This window comes from Chaetomium strumarium, assembly GCF_033439665.1.
Source record: "Chaetomium strumarium strain CBS 333.67 chromosome Unknown B0T15scaffold_2, whole genome shotgun sequence".
Lineage (NCBI taxonomy): Eukaryota > Fungi > Ascomycota > Sordariomycetes > Sordariales > Chaetomiaceae > Chaetomium > Chaetomium strumarium.
In genome coordinates this window covers 3,763,759-3,779,800 of record NW_026944430.1, presented here as the reverse complement: position 1 = coordinate 3,779,800, position 16,042 = coordinate 3,763,759, and the positions used below count along the sequence as shown (strand labels likewise).

Genomic DNA, 16,042 nt, shown 5'->3' with positions numbered 1-16,042 from the left:
TATGAAGGTATAACAGGCAGCTTGCCCCGTGCCTGCCTTGCACGGATGTTGGGCCCCGGCCGGCGCGCAAGTGCTGTCATGTACTGTTACCGCCTGTCTTCAATAAGGCTTATACTCCGTACCTGATGTTTACCTAGTTTGATCGGTGGCCGTTCCACTTTATGGTCCGATTCTCCATTTCATCAAACGCCTGCGCTCAAAAATCGCCGAGCATTAGATCTTCAAAGCGGGGACGCTAGAAGCGCGGGCAGCTGCACAGAGTCAACAAAGAGACAGGACGAACTTTGAACATTGGTTCGGATGGGGGAGAAATTGCCGTCGCAACTTTCAAGGGCAAAACAAATCTAGGGTTCGAACAGCATTGCGACCTCCCCGCGCTTACGCCCCTCCTCGATTGACTCCTTCCTTCCTTCCTTCGAACCCGACCGACTGCAGTGTTTTCCCAATCGCATCCCACGACAAACAAAGGACATCTCAGTCAACGAGAGGTAGAGCTGGACAATTTAGTGTTCTGTTCAAGGCTCCTGTCGGCGACTGAGCAGAAGTGTCAAGGACGAGGACGACCTGTGTGTGGGTTTGGCGAATCGACGAGCGACCACGGATTACAAGTTCGCGACTTGACACGCGCGTTGCCTCAGTCCTAGCCTTGCTTGTTTCCATGCTCCTGCCCGGACATGGAGTATTGGTATGTCAACGGCTGAGCGCTCGATGAGTCCTTCGACCAGCGACCGACCACGACGGACCACCACGACAATGCTCTGACCAGCACAGGGCAACGATGAGTCCAACCTGATCTTGAGGTCGTCACTGTACTTTCAGTCGCTCATTACTTTGGATTATCGACCCTCTCTCCCGGACTGCGGTTAACCTGGCGTTTCTACTCCCACAACCTCTTCAACGAACCTGATGAACATCTCACCATGATGCCGCTAGCTCAGGTGCACCATATGGTGCAGCCGCAGATCGACCCTCTGAGCTATTACCAGAGCCAGCTGAAGCCGGAATACTCACAGCACCATCATGGGTCCCACCTCTCACAGGCGTCACTGTCGCTCCGTAGCACCAACTCAACACCCCGTGCGCTCGCTTTTCACAGTGCCCAGCATGTACCAGGCTTGCAACGCATCACGGCAACCTTCTCGCGGTTGCACGCCCACGAGCACGATCAAGGCGAGCCGTACTATCTGCGGCGAAAAACCCCGAGTGGAACCATTGACAACGGGTACGACGGGTCGTTGGCCCATCTAGCTTCAGGTCCCCCGCCGGTGAAGCATATGATTCTGTCGGCTTCCTCCAGAATCTTCCCTACTGCTGTGGTGCAGGGGGCGTCTAACCCATCGGCTGGTGGTGTGCTTCAGCAACAGGTCCCGGCGGGTGCTTGGCCGTATCCAGCGGCGATGCCAACGGCCAGCTTCGATCCAGGAATGGAGGCAGTGAACGGCTTACACGGCACGGCGAGGGGATGGGGAATGGGGTCGCCAGGCCCGGCGTTAGGCCCAGGCGCAGCAGACGGTGCAACCTTCGTGCAGGCTGCGCCGCAACATAATTATCATGTGCCCGGCTTGCAGCCTCTCCTCGGGCCACCGTATCAGCAGCAGTCGTCGTCACAAACGGCATACAGTCCCGGCGGCTTCCAGCAGCCTGCGGTATGGAGAGATGGAAACCTTGGTTACCGCACCTTCATCCCGCTGGCAAACAACTACACACCACAGAACTCAGTTGACAGTGCGTTCATGGCATCCACGATGCACCATGGCCTGGCCAATGCTCCGGGACTAGGGCAAACACACCATTTAGGCCTGCCGCTACCTGGACAACCCCCCAATGATGGCTTCGTTCGCTACGGCCAGAATCACTTAGTGCATCAAGCGGCTCACCCTGGACAAAATTCCGTCTCGATAACGCCCGGCGCCGGATTTGCCAACGCCGTTGCCTCAGGGGAATTGGGCTCACCAGCTCGCTTCAGGGAGCGGGCGTTGCAAAGCGCGCACAAGGCATACAATGACCTACTTCTTTATCTCACCAGTGCTAAGAAGGCGAACCATGCACGCAGTGGCTCCAGCGCGCGAGCATCTTCGAAGATGATGGTGTACCCGAAGCCCTCCACCACACCCGGCGGTAGCGGCAACAGAGTACCGGCATTATCCACCTTTGGTGAGCTTACAGAAGGCTATTCGCAGCAGATAGCTCGCAGGGAGGCGGCTCTTCGAGCATTTGCCAGTGGTCACCATCAACGACCATTCCATGAAATGGGCTCGCCCATTCTCAACGCCAAGGCTTCCCTAGATATGCTATCGACATTATGTGAGCAGAGTGGCTGGAAGTGGGTGGAGGGAATGCTGCTGGGAGGGTGTCTGCATTATGGTCTGGAGCGCTATGAGGAGGCATTGGAATGGTTCAAGCGGATCGTGAACCTAGACCAAAGGTGGGGGGAACAGAGCCCTTGTTCCTCGGTGACCGCAATACGCAATATGCTAACAGGTCTGCCAGCCACGTGGAAGCCATCTCTAATATCGCAGCGACACTGTACTGTCTGAACAGGCATGACGAAGCAGAACAACAGTGGGTGCGAGCCATCAAGCTACGACCGAGCTATCTCGAAGCAGTCGAGCATCTCGTCAGCTTCCTCTGCTCAGTACACAGGAACAGCGCGGCGGTGAAAGCCATTGAGTTCATCCAGCGGTCGTTGCGAATACGAGGATCCGATGCGCCGCGTGATCAAGCCAGCGAGACTGCCAGCGAGGCAGATACGGCCTCGACAACTACGTTCCCCGAATCCAGCCCGGACACATACCTGCTGGATTCGGAGAGCGCAGACAGTCCAGAGCAGCGCTTTGCTTCCATGGCGGAGGATAGCAAGGCACCTGGATTTGGCTCCAGCGGCTATCGCATCCCAGGCAGCGAGAATGGTCGGATGGTTCTGCTTATTCACGCCAAAGGGAACATGTTGTACTCGCTCAAAGAGATTGATCGTGCCTCGGAGGCGTTTGAAGAGGTTGTATTGATCAGTGCTGGCAGGCAGATCCAAGGCGTCCAATCGCTCATCCGAAGGATACAAACCGTACTGGCCCCCAGGGACCCTCGCTTAGGCCAACAACGGGGCTCCGTCATCGGAAACCCGTATCCCCCTTTGCTCCTTGCTCCAGATAGAGCGAAGCTTACAGCTCAATTCGTCTTCGCTCCCACCGGCGGCCAACTGCCCGGACTGCAGCATGTTTCTGAGGGGTCTCACAAGAAATCGGTGGTGGCGACGACGAGCAACGCGCTCCTCTCCCTCGCCAAAATCTATCAGGACGCAATGTCGAATGGCGGTTCCAGCACTGGCCTCATCCGCCAGCCCGCCGGGGTCGGGGACATTCTCGCCCTGTATTATCTGTCCTTGTCGTTGCAAGAGAGCCCTTCGACGGCCAACAACGTTGGGATCCTGCTCGCGGGCGTCCAGCAGGCTGCGCCGGCGCATATCATCTCAATCTCTGACATGGGCTATGCCACGAGCATTCCAGGAATCGTCCCTGGCAGCGGACTGTCGCTGGCCCTCGCATATTATCAATACGGCCTCACATTGGACCCCAAACATGTGCACCTGCACACGAACTTGGGGAGTCTGCTCAAGGACATTGGCCAACTGGACATGGCGATCTCAATGTACGAGCAAGCCGTGGCCTGCGACGGTACCTTCGACATCGCCCTGACAAACCTCGCCAATGCGGTCAAAGACAGGGGTCGGGTCGGTGACGCCATCAAATACTACCAGAGAGCTGTGGCTGCGAACCCCGACTTTGCCGAGGCTGTCTGCGGTCTCTCCACTGCGCTCGGTTCGGTATGTGACTGGAGGGGCCGTGGCGGTGTCTTGCTTGCAGGTGGCAAGTATGATAGGTGGCACGTTGACGAGAAGGGCATGCTTCAAGACGTCAAGAGCCTGGGCAAGGGTAGTGGGCTGATGAAGCGCGTCGTCGACATTGTCCGCCGCCAACTGAAGGAGTCCTCATCTTGGGGTGTGGGGATCCTGCAGGGACGCTCTATGCTGCAGTTGATAGCACAGCTCAGGGATGCTGGGGCCGGCATCACGGATCCTTCCCTTGACCTGGAGGCTGAGCTTCGGAAATGGGCCGGAAGACCTGGCGAGGGCTATCGGATCCTACGCCTTGTAGAGCGTTCGACGGTTGCTGCTATGCGTTGCTGGTACCAAGATAAGCACATCAGGGGCATCCAGTCGCCCGGGTATCGCCGGCCGAAGCCACCGAGAAGTCTTCCAGTCCCCTCAGCGCCGACAGTGCTACCCTTCCACACTTTCACATGTCCCGTACCGGCCAAGGACGTCCGACAGATTTCGCAGAGGAACGCACTGAGAATATCGTTCTCGACCCTCCGGTCCCCGTGGATCCCGGCCACCGTGTATGAGCCTCCAGATCCGCCGAGCCCTCATCTCAACGTGGGCTACGTCTCTTCCGACTTCAATAATCATCCCCTAGCACACTTGTGAGTATAGCCACCCCCCTCGGTAAGTGCGTCCGTCTCTGACCACCGCAGGATGCAATCCGTTTTTGGCATGCACAATCCGAGGCGCGTCAGGGCGTTTTGCTACGCGACAACAGCAAGTGACAGGTCGATCCACCGCCAACAGATCGAGCGCGAGGCGCCGGTGTTCCGCGATGTGAGCACCTGGTCCCCCGACAGGCTGGTTGAACAGATCGTCAAGGACAAAATCCACATATTGGTCAACCTCAACGGTTACACGCGCGGAGCCCGGAACGAGATCTTCGCCGCTCGACCGGCTCCGATCCAGATGTCGTTCATGGGTTTTGCAGGGACGCTAGGAGCCGAGTGGTGCGATTACCTGTTGGCCGACTCGACAGCCATTCCCCCGTCGACCCTTCGCCCCCACCGCCAGAACCTGACGCTAGAGGACGTGTTCCGCGACGAAGCTGATGCCGACGCGGAGGATTGGATCTATTCGGAGAACATCATTTTCTGTCGCGACACCTTCTTCTGCTGCGACCACGCGCAGTCGGCCGACGGGTGCAACGAGAGGGATATGACATGGGAAGAGGACCAGCGGAGACGGTGGGAGATGCGCAAGGAGCTGTTTCCCAACCTTCCAGACGATGCCGTCATCCTAGGGAATTTCAATCAGCTATACAAGGTGAGTTCCATGTCGCTCATGTCCAGCTCTCTCAACGTCCTCGCTGACAGTTGTTGTCAGATCGACCCAACCACCTTCCGCACCTGGCTGCGCATCCTCGCCGCCGCTCCCAAAGCCTACCTCTGGCTGCTCCGCTTCCCCGAACTCGGAGAGACCCACCTTCGCCGTACTGCACGGGACTGGAGTAGCGAGGGGGTCGCCAGCCGCATCATCTTCACCGATGTCGCACCCAAGCAGCAACACATCTCGCGCGCCCGCGTATGCGACCTGTTCCTCGATACTCCCGAGTGCAACGCCCACACCACGGCGGCCGACATCCTCTGGTCGAACACGCCGCTTCTCACGCTGCCGAGGTATGAGTACAAGATGTGCTCGCGGATGGCGGCGTCGATATTGAAGGGCGCGCTCCCGAAGGGTGAGGCGGGCGAGCAAGCCGCGAGGGAGCTGATTGCGGGGGACGAGAGCGAATACGAGGAGTTTGCCATCACCTTGGCCAACGGGCTTTCGTACCGTCCTCGCCGGCACCACCCCACTGGGAAGATATACGGCGAGGCGGTGGGCAGGCTGGGGGAGCTGAGGAAGCTGCTATTTGACAGCAAGTGGACTTGTGCACTGTTTGATACGCGGCGGTGGGTTAGGGATCTAGAGGAGGCGTATGAGATTGCTTGGGGAAGATGGGTGCGTGGTGAAGGCGGGGACATATACCTCTGAGCTTGTTTTTCTTTTGATTTTTTTTCAGTCTTTCCTCTGTACTTTCTGGGCATGGTGGGAATGGTATCAGAATGGCGCGAGAAAATGGCGTACATGGGGGGATTCCGCCGGCATCCGCGGTACCGGATTACTCATTTAGACTTGCGTTCCATTTCGCGATCCTCCGGCCTGTTGCAATCCTTTGTTCATGTTGTGCATTGCCATGTTCCGCAAAGCTTCTCTAATCGGGCGCAAGCTACGGTTCTGCATGTGTGTCATACCTCCTCTTCCTCCTGCTTCTGTTTCTATACACCGTGTTTCTTCGGTTGCTCCCTTAGCTACCTCATGATCTACTTGGCGTTCAGGGCGATATAACGATAAAGTCGGCGTCTTCTTGCTACGAGCGGGTTTTGTCCCCTTCGAGCTCTCAGCATGGCGATGGAAAGCACATAACCAACTTGTCTCTATGAACCAAGCGTCTCTGTCTGCCGTCGTCGACGCCGGCTCGGAATTTCGTTGTTTTGAGAGCGTTGCTACAGCTTTGTCAGATCGAATTGCGCGATACATGGAATGCTACGGCATGGTATAATAGGGGCAAAGTGTTCTACTTCCAACCTCGGCTTTGTTTGGTACATACTAGTGCGGTTGAGGCTTTTAGTAGTACTAGTATCCGTGGCGATGGGGGTTAGGTACCTTAGCTACTCTAGTACACTGCAGCCTTTAGAGACGATTACCGGTTCGGCTTCTCTATTGCTCAGGCCCCGACCGAGGCTAAGTACCTACGCGCAAAACTGTCTTGGGTTGAGGGGCCCACCAGCTCAGCTGAGTTCCAGTGGTCGCTGCACTGGCGAGTTCTGCCATAAGTACTAGTACTACTGGTACTGCACCGACATGGCAACCAAGGCGGACAGGTGACGAAATAGTACCAGGGGTCGTCCCTCGGATTGCACAATTGTAGACACGAATCGGATCTAACTGTCCCAAGTCTTCTCATAAAGGTCCTCTCAACATCACCCACTCTTCAGCTGCGAAGTGGTAGCAGCGCAATTTCCGGCCTGACCAACCCAGTTGAGTGGCCACCTTCCTTCCGCTAGAAGGGCGGAAGACACTTGTACCCCCCTGGCTGATTCTCGAGCTGTCTCGCCAGGTTCATGGCTGGGTGTTAAGAGTTCGACTCCTGTAGCTGCCACCGGCTCGAACTGGTAATAGCTGACCAAAAAAAAACGGAAGGAGCGATATCATGATCACGGCACACTACCCGCCTTAAACTAGGATGGGTATTGATCGTTCCATCAGATAATCTTCTATGTTCTTGCTCCTTGCTGTACTACCAACCTAGAGATAACTAGCCGTAAACAAACGGGTGGGCTTCACCGATACCCCTATACACTAGCAGCTTGCAGTGGCTTGAACACTGCTCGTCCTATCGTGCACAGTAGTACTAGTACATGACAACAAGTTTGGCATTCCCGTCGTAAATTCTGTGCCAGATGGGTGTCTGCTCCGATATCTATTCCAACTTCTGCTCCTGACCGGGGGTTCCAGAATAGCCTGACATGAACAATTAGCAGAACCAGCAAGCCGTCTGTCCCAGAACAAGGAATAAAATACTACCGTATGCATCTCAAACTCTGCTTGCAAGACACTCAGCACATAGCATATAACACGGCAATAAGGCAGGCAGAGGTAGCCTACCTACTTAGCACAGCAGTTGTAGATGGCCAAAAACGACAAGTAAACAAAACATGCGTCTGAAAGTTACATCGCACAAAGCGCAATGACTAAGCTGATAGAGAAATCACAGTTCTCGGTACAAAGGTGTTGTACTGTACAAGCATCTCGAGGTCAGAGGTGTAAGTAATCCGCACGTACTGTAGTGTAGAAACGCAACAGGCGCAAGAATATGTAATTACATCCTTACGACTGTCGCATGCCGGTAATTTGTCCGCTCCTACAAGCACAGAACACGGCGCATAGTCGGTAATACATATGCTATACCTCCTCTGTACAGACTACTACTAGTAGTACATTAGAACAAAAAACAACAGAGGAGTGACTGGCTGACTGACTTTGCTGTCGACTAGCCGGAAGAGGTAGGTGTATTGTACAACCAGATCGGCGCCTGGTAGGCCCGATAGGCTGGAAAGCTTTCTCTTTCCCGTTGGGCCCAGATCGTCGGGTCAGAGATGGCGGCCTTGACTTTATTTAATTGGTTGTGGTGGCTGGATATGATACCTGTTGTTTCGGCCTGCTGTTTGAAGTCCTTCCATCCTCATCTAGGTCTTCTTATACCAGCCCCTCTCACTTTCGCCTCCACTGAGCGGCTTCCCCTTTCCTCCCTTGGGTGGGAGCGGAGTTGTAAGGTTTGAAGGCAGGAGCATACCTCGGACTTAAACTATTCCCGCCTTTAGGAGACACGTTCCCTGTATGTATAGGCGTAGGTATGTTCTGACAACTGCAATCGTCCGGAGCACGACTGCTGGGATGGGTTTGCAGTCATCAGCCAGGGCGGTAATGTTCGAGGTCTTTTGAGTGGGCGGGGAGCATGACTTGTGTACGGATTACTACAGTAGGTATCCATGATGGCTCCAGCGTGAATTGAATACGACACATACACCGAGGTAAGGTAGCAGTCTCTCCACTGCTGTGTTTCTCATCAACGCTTTTCTCGGGCGAACGGCTCACCAAAACCCTTGATCGAAGGAGCTATCTATCACCCTGAGACCCGAGATTCGAGCCACCATGCGCATACCGAGATAGCTGCCTCACAGGTCGGGCCTTTTCGCCAACCCCGGGAAGGATCTAGAGGGTCATGTATGTACTATGTATATCCGGAGCTAGTGCACAGTACTACATTACTCCGTGGTAGTGTTTGTTGTGGCTGAACACCGACCAGCTGATCGGGTACCCCCGCCGTCCTGCCATCTATGTAGGTAGGTTTGTAGCCCCGGAGCACCCGAGTGGCAAGTCATCATCGGAGCTGGCGCCGGGAGCTAACATTGGATAGCGTTCCAGAGTGGAACTTTCTGATGAGGCTTGTGCGTTTCCCCCCGCAGTGCAGGCCCGAGGGAAATGGTGACAAGCTCCACAGCTAGTGATCGCCAAGAGAGAGGTTCCACTGTTTGCGCTTAACTCCATCTCGTAAATCCTGTTGGGGGCCGTTACTGTGAGGCCCCTGCTGCGCTGAAGCGCCGAAGCGCCGAAGTTGGGATGTTCTCCCGCCGTTGGAACTCGATATGCAAAAAAGTGTGGGTGGGTCAGGAACGGAACTGACAGGGCCTGGATCGGTCAACGGTCTTACCGTAACCGTCCATGCGCTGGGTCGAACCCCGGCCCGGGACGCACTATCGCGGCGCTATTGAAGAAAACGGCATGCCGAGGTGGGGTTGAAGCAAGAGGGAGGCCAAACAGTGGGTCTACCGTTGGTCTCAGGGGAGCACATGGCGACGGGGATGTTGATGGCTGATATGACCCAGGGAAGCAGATTTCCTTAATGTTATATTCGTATATCAACCAACGGTTGGCTGCCGGGTAAAGAGTCGGTAATCCTATGATGAAGATCGCGAAGTACTTGCACTACTAGTGCGCTACTCTGTACTACGACTGTCTTGCCGGTTTCTGTTGGGGGTGCGTTCAGCTGTCGTGGGACGCTCGTGAATGTATGTAGGTACCTACCTACCGTATGTACAGTACTAGTACGGCACATGCTTACCTCCTTTGCATGTATGTGCCTACTACAGTTAGCTACCTACGCACCATGGCCAATATGCCATAAGGACTCGAATGTTGAGTGAGCAAGCAACCATTAAATAAGTTCTGCTTGACGATTACTAGTACCTATTCTACGACCTTCGGTATCAACCAGTTTTCGGTGAGCCGTGGACCACAATGTGAAAGCCGAGTTTTAGCCCGCGGAGATGATGAGGTACGGCGCGGAACTTGCCGCATGACAAAATCTGGTGCAATACCTGGCTTGACCGGTGCGATTCCTAGGATGCTGATGCAATAAGTTTTAATGTTGTCGATCGGCTGGGGGATGCCGATCATCACACTGTATTTTTTGAGGGCGACCCAAGATTCACCATTAACGTTAGGGGAAGAACGATCGGCGCAAGATTCCGCACTCGTCGAGGTAGGATCCAAGCTTAACAATTTGATTCCAAAGGTGAACATTGGTCGGAGTCCCTTTTGAAGACCCCGCCAGCCCTCCGCATTCTTACGCTCTGCCGGTAAATGGGCCAAGAGCAGTGTCGCACCTGGTGTAGCAGAGCGTGCCGTCGCAATCGTGAGATCTGCGCCCTCAGGTTGGACAGACACGGCTATTGAATCGCGAGGTCGCCGACCTGACGTGCCGACGTTACATTGGTAGAAAGCAGTGTAAAAAATGGTTTGTACTTCCCGGGCGCCCGCCAGACGGATGCTCTGATGCCGCGCTTATGGGGAGCCAGCGGATGCCTGCATATCCCATACACTTACCACCGACTACTAGTCCTGAAAAGTTGGATTTACTGTGCAAGTTACTACTAGGAGTAGGGGCTAGAACATCCCAACTCGGTGATGGATAGCTATTAACCAGCAGTCGCCGGATACTGTGCATTACCATACAGAAGAGAGTTCCTGTGCGTAGACTACTTGTATCGCTAGTATCGTATCCTCGTGAGACTGCGCTGTTGAGATGGATGATCCTTGGCCGCCGGTCCAAGCGCCGGAGCACGTCCGTCTCAAGGAGTTGCATGATCCGGCGCCAACGGGCAAGCTTAATTTCTGTTTCCATAGTTCGATCCACTTAGGGGTCTCACCTTTTCCCTGGCTCCATGGGAAGCAAAGGCAGGGGGACGGGAGTTGGGGTTGGCGAGCCAATCTGCAGTGCGAGTCTACAGAAACCCAATCCGCTCGCTAGTTTGGCTCTAACGCTGTGTGCCGAGCGAATATACTACCAGATGAGCAGTGCGATCTATGTGTTACTGCCGACGAAAACGCTCGTCTCGACAGGCTCAGGCAGAGTAGGTAGCGTAGGCGGCCGCAAAGAAGGGCCGGAAGACAAGGTCGTGATGACTTCGATTGTTGATTTCTCTCACAACGAGTTTTCGGCCGTAAATTGTACGGCGACATCCCAGAATGGCCAAACTGAGACCATCCAGGCTTGACCTATTACATACATAACCATGCCCAATAAGCCGAGATTTCCTTGGTTTTCGCGTTGCTGCCCGCTTGCTCCAGATGCTGCGGGCCTACCTAGGAGGAATTCGTCACGCATGACGCACAAAGGAAAGGTTTTTGTAGGTGGTATAACGAGGAAAGAGAAACAACCGTGTGGAGACCAAAAGGAAGAGAGAGAAAAGAAAAGGAAAAGGAACAGAAGAGAACGGAAGAGGAAAAGGGGTATCCAAGTTCAGTAGCAAGGCCTAACCAAAACGCCGCCCGCTTGTTATATAATAATAAACTGCTCCCAGGTATCCGCCCATGCCAGCCGAGAACACCAGAAGAATGCACACCAGTATACCGCTGTTAATGAACCTTCCAAGGAAATTCTGATACCATCTGCAGGTAGACCGTAGCGAGAGCCATTCCATCCTCAATTAAGCAGGAAAGAAAGCGAGCCTTTAGCACTCATCCCGTTGTCCAGCTGTGGCTGGTATGATGCTGTGGCGCTGGGCCGGCGTGTCGGGTATGGCTCCCAACGAGAGGATGTAGCGCGGACGGTGGGAGTGGTTGGTGCGGTCCTGGCGTAGGGACTCTGGGGCGAGAGGCCCCCGGGCTGCAAGACCTCGGAAGAACGGCGAACTGGCCCGAAGCAGCCCGGCTTGCTGTTGTTGTTGTGGGCTTCAAAGTAGCCACTGTCCGAATGGGCCGGGGGTAATTGGAGTGGCGGTAAGGCAACGGGGCGGTCGGGAGGGAAAGTCGCGGCGGCTGAGTACATGGGGCCGAGTGGCGGGGTGGGAGTTGTGCTGGCGTAGTAAACACTCGGCTGTGGGACCGTGGAGGGCCAGCGACCCGGCTCAGAGCCTTGGCCGGGCATGCGGCAGCTAGCGTAGGCGTCCGGATGCTGGAAAGACAGAAGCGGGCGAGCTAGGGAGGACGTCGGGGACCCTGATGCGGATGCCGGCTGTGAGATGCTCCAGGATGACCCGGTATCGGACACGAGCGAAGGTGGCCGCTCCGAGTCGTAAGAACGAGCGGATGAGGACCGAGACCGCGCCTCGAGGCTGACGCTGAGGCTGTCATGCGCGAAGGGAAGATCGAGGGGGACCGGGGGGAGGATGCCTCGCCGCTCGGGGAGGCCGGCGAATGCTGGGGATGGGGAGTGGTCCAGGGGGTGCCGCTGGCTCTGCTTCTGGGCTGCGTCTTGTCTCTTGGACGTCTCCTTCCGCTTGGCGCCGTTCCACCAGTTCTTCACCTGGTTGTCGCTGCGGTTGGTGCCGAGCGCCCTGGCGATCTGCGCCCACCGCTGGCCCGACTCCTGGACCATCTCCATGATCCGCCGGCCCTCGTCCTCCGAGATGGGAGAGCGGTTGAGCCCCGGCCGCAGCTGCTGGGTGTACCTCTCCCGGCATTGCTTGGCCGATTTTGTGCCCATGCCCCTTGCGATGTGTGTCCAATTCGGGCCAAAAGATGCGTGGAGTTCCAGAAGGCGGACGTCCTCCTCTTCCTCCCACCCCTTCTTGTTGAGGGCCTGCTCTGAGGACATGGCTGTTGTTGCTGTGTGGTCTGCTGCGCACGGCACCATCGGGCTGAGAGGCCTACTGTGGTGAATCAAGGCCACCGTCGAGTTAGGCCGACGTCTTTGATGAAGCTGGTGGGATGCTTGTGTGGCCCGCGGTGAAGGTGATGAAGTTGACGGGACAGACCAGGGTGAAGGGTGAAGGGCCGCGGGGAAAGGCTAATATTAATACCGAGTAATCCAGATAGGAATTCTGCGCGGCGTGGGGAGATAGTGTACAGTCACAATACAGACGATCGGCTGCTGGGGTGTGCGCCCAAGGGGTGTCTCAGCCCATCAGGGGCGTCAGGTTAACGTTAGCCAGGGGCCATGTCCTCCTGCCTTGGTACACTAGCCTTCTTCATCAGTGGGCATCTGTGGGCCGGCCTGAGTGCTGGGACCCAGCCCAAGTCCCGCCAAGCAACGCCCCCCCTGGATTGCTCGTAATCTTAGCGTCCCGACGGTACATACCTACATACGACACGTACAAACGCATTGCCCTTGACCTATACTTTGGTGAACAGCATCACGCGTGCCGAATTGGGCCTTTGCTTGCACAGGCGGATGAGATGGAGCACAAGACGGACGGCACATTTTCGTGGCCATCTCGACACTATGAGTAACGGCGGCCCATGGCTGTGACTGTGAAAAGCCCAAACTTTGAATCAGCATGCTGGGAATAGGCGGCCAACAACTAAATGGATCAACAGCCATGGGAGGTCGATCGCTGGCCAAAGCGAGTCGGACGAGTACGGAAAGTAGGTAGGTATCTTGGACAGGCTGCGCGAGGCTACCTGCAGTAGTACTGAGGTTGTTGTTCTGGCGCCCTTCCGCTGCCACTGTGAAACCACAATTAGATACTCCGGAATCCGTAATCCGTACTCATACCAGTCTGGGCGGTTTGGACCTTACCATCCGGATTGATGACCATGACTTAATAAGGGAAGTAAACAATCCAGCCGACACTATAGTATGGTAGACGTCAGCAGCGCTGAAACACTTTCGTACCTATGCGAGGCCGAGCATCGCATGAAAGACGGCACGCAGAGTAACTACTCGCTACTGTACGGCACTTTCAGGGACCATGTCGTCGTCGGCCTCGAGCTGATGTTCTGATGTTCGCACCCATGTCTTAAGACGTACGTTAAGCCCGGGGGTAGCTGTTTCAACCTTGCTTGGAGCAACCACAGAGATGGCAACGACAAGCGAAAACACGCTGTCGGGTCGCATCTTCCTCATCAATCGCGTACCGGCCTGGCGGTCACCCCCGCGGATCTTCCCTCGCATATCGTTGATTAGCTCCCGGTCAGATGAGCCCAGCTCAGACGTTTGTGATACACTGTCCGCCGGTCGGCGGAGAGTCAATAAACCCTCCACGTTGTGCAGGTTTGAACCTGCGAATGTATTGACCCAACTCGTGGATCTCCCGATGCACGAGATCGTCTACACTGCTCTGTGACTTTGTGGTGAAAGCGAAATCGGCGAGCCGGGCGCTTTCGAGATCTGAAGCTGGATGGGATTTTTTCGTCGGTCTCCCTCCATGAACAATGGGGTTCATCAGGGGCCCAGCGAGCCGGTCCATGCTTACCCTTGCCGGTGGCTTCAAGTGGGCCCATCCACTTGGGATCCACAGCCGACTAAAAAGTGCATGTTCCGGGGTACGTCGAACAACGGGTTCTTCCAGGATACCTCTGCCCAGAGCGGCTCTGTTCCGTGTGCGGGCGGCGAGGTTCTGCGACTGTGCGGTGCATTGAGCCTCCAACCCGAGGACAACGAGGACCTATCCTTACATATGAGGTTACATCACGCAGTCAGACGGAGGTGGACAGCAGCCGCGGCATGCTCCCGACTGCGCGCTCGTGGTTGAGCTGTTGGTTTCCACGACCCCAGCCCGCAGCCTCGACACCCCAAATTCGAATAGAAGATCGGTTCTGAAGTAACAAGATAACGTTAGGTAATGATGCGGTTGGTGCTTGATCCAAGGACCGTTTGGGGATTGGGGGTCGCCTCACAATATCATCAGGCTACAGACTAGTAGTTTTAAAAGTCAACTGTAGAGTACTAGTAGGTAAGCGTTGCCCCAACGGTCACCGATGAATTGGGCGACACCTCTCAACGCTAGCAAGATGTTTTCGGCAAAGGCGGCCGTTACCGATGGCAGTGTGTATACATACACTATAGTTTTCTCCGAGTTCGCGGACGGTCTCATCAATTGCGGTGGAGAGCAGGGCGTCTTTCCTCCTCGTGCCGCCGGGCGAAACCTGCCGAAATGTCTCACTTCAACGACCGCTCCTTCCTGGCTGGGGCAGCTTGCTGGAGACACCACACTACTGCCCAATACCTCGTATTGTATGTATGTACGTACATAACGTGAGAGTGCACTGACTGATGAGTCGCGCTGTTTCCTTGCTGAAGGCATTGAGGTTCTGGTTAACTCGCGTCTCCTTGGATTACCGTTTGGGACGCTGATCCTCCATGGCGGTCATCTGGTTCCCTGGATCCTCTGCTACCTGGGTTTGGAATCCCCATGTTCCATGCTTACCCTTTTTGGCCGCTGCTACCAGTCTACACTACCGCAGTTGGACTGTAGATCCAACGATCCTCAACATGGCCCACAGCTTCAGCAGCACACTTATCCGCGGTCTTGTGTACCTGCTTCGCACCGTCGCCGCCGCTTCCCCATGCCCATAGTTGATCTCAATACCCGACATGGGGGCACCAGCGACGCTCGAAAACGTGCAGCGAATAGCCGGCCCACACGTCTTCGTCCCTCGTCCCGGTGTCAACATTGCCAGGCGGCTCCAAAGCCAGATCGGGAAACGGCGCGCGGATCATCCAGTGAGAGATTCCAGGAGCGATTGGGTGCTCTGCATGCGTTTGGACCTGATCCACCATCGACCGCCTATCACCGTAGCCTACACAAGCCTCACCTAGCTAACGATAGACTTTGCACGAGCCGTTGATGGTAGCCGGGTTTCACCCGGCGCTCTGAGGTACCGTTGGGGAGACGTTGAGAGGCATGTCTTGCAAAAAACACTTGTCATGCGGCATGCCAACGGCTCGGGCACCACATGTGCTTTTTTAAAGCCCGAATCGGCGACCTGGACTGGGGGTCAGCCGTTAGCGTTGACGCAAAAGGCCCTGGTCGCACGAGCACCGGGCCGAGGGGATCCAATCAGACAAGTCAGATCGTCCAGTGGCGCTGACCATCCGTTGGCCGGGGCCCATGCAGGTTTGTTAAAAGTATCCAGGGCGAGTCGTTAACCGTTCCTGGCGAAATCTAGCGAATTGTTCAGCTGCTTCCTCGACGGCCCCAGAGCCCCAAACGGGATGCCCTGAAGCTCTGGAAGGATGCCTTTTTTCTGCCGATCCTCCCAGACAGTTGATGCAACCCCCCTTTGGTGAGCTGCAGCAAAAAGAACGACGCGATGCGACCCTCGCCGCCCTTTCCAGCTGCGCGGGAGCGGGATCTGCGTAGGTAATGTGAGAATGGGTGAGTGATACGCAAT

At 55.7% G+C, this 16,042-nt stretch overlaps 3 protein-coding genes across 3 annotated transcripts; 2 read left to right on the top strand and 1 right to left on the bottom strand.

The window, feature by feature from the left end:
* Positions 1–790: 790 nt before the first annotated feature.
* Positions 791–5,922, top strand: B0T15DRAFT_122531 (glycosyltransferase family 41 protein). The gene is made up of 4 exons (XM_062861644.1): positions 791–2,425; positions 2,491–4,479; positions 4,531–5,143; positions 5,204–5,922. Exons 1-4 carry the CDS (start codon positions 921–923, stop codon positions 5,852–5,854), a joined length of 4,758 nt encoding a protein of 1,585 aa, XP_062724693.1. The 5' UTR covers positions 791–920; the 3' UTR covers positions 5,855–5,922.
* A 5,486-nt stretch (positions 5,923–11,408) lies between these two features.
* B0T15DRAFT_509320 (uncharacterized protein) lies at positions 11,409–12,521 on the bottom strand (the record flags this gene model as incomplete). Its single annotated transcript, XM_062867774.1, has 1 exon — positions 11,409–12,521. The coding sequence occupies one exon, from the start codon at positions 12,519–12,521 to the stop codon at positions 11,409–11,411; it is 1,113 nt and encodes a 370-aa protein (XP_062724692.1).
* A 1,992-nt stretch (positions 12,522–14,513) lies between these two features.
* B0T15DRAFT_122485 (uncharacterized protein) lies at positions 14,514–15,561 on the top strand. Its single transcript, XM_062861643.1, has 2 exons — positions 14,514–14,882; positions 14,949–15,561. The coding sequence occupies exons 1-2, from the start codon at positions 14,627–14,629 to the stop codon at positions 15,494–15,496; spliced, it is 804 nt and encodes a 267-aa protein (XP_062724691.1). The 5' UTR covers positions 14,514–14,626; the 3' UTR covers positions 15,497–15,561.
* The last annotated feature ends 481 nt before the right edge of the window (positions 15,562–16,042 follow it).

Coding starts and splice junctions, on each gene's coding strand:
- B0T15DRAFT_122531 (XM_062861644.1), top strand. CDS start 921: ATGATGCCGCTAGCTCAGGTGCACCATATGGTGCAGCCGCAGATCGAC. Junction 4,480..4,530: donor AATCATCCCCTAGCACACTT/GTGAGTATAGCC, acceptor TGACCACCGCAG/GATGCAATCCGTTTTTGGCA. Junction 5,144..5,203: donor ATTTCAATCAGCTATACAAG/GTGAGTTCCATG, acceptor AGTTGTTGTCAG/ATCGACCCAACCACCTTCCG.
- B0T15DRAFT_122485 (XM_062861643.1), top strand. CDS start 14,627: ATGAATTGGGCGACACCTCTCAACGCTAGCAAGATGTTTTCGGCAAAG. Junction 14,883..14,948: donor ACTGCCCAATACCTCGTATT/GTATGTATGTAC, acceptor TCCTTGCTGAAG/GCATTGAGGTTCTGGTTAAC.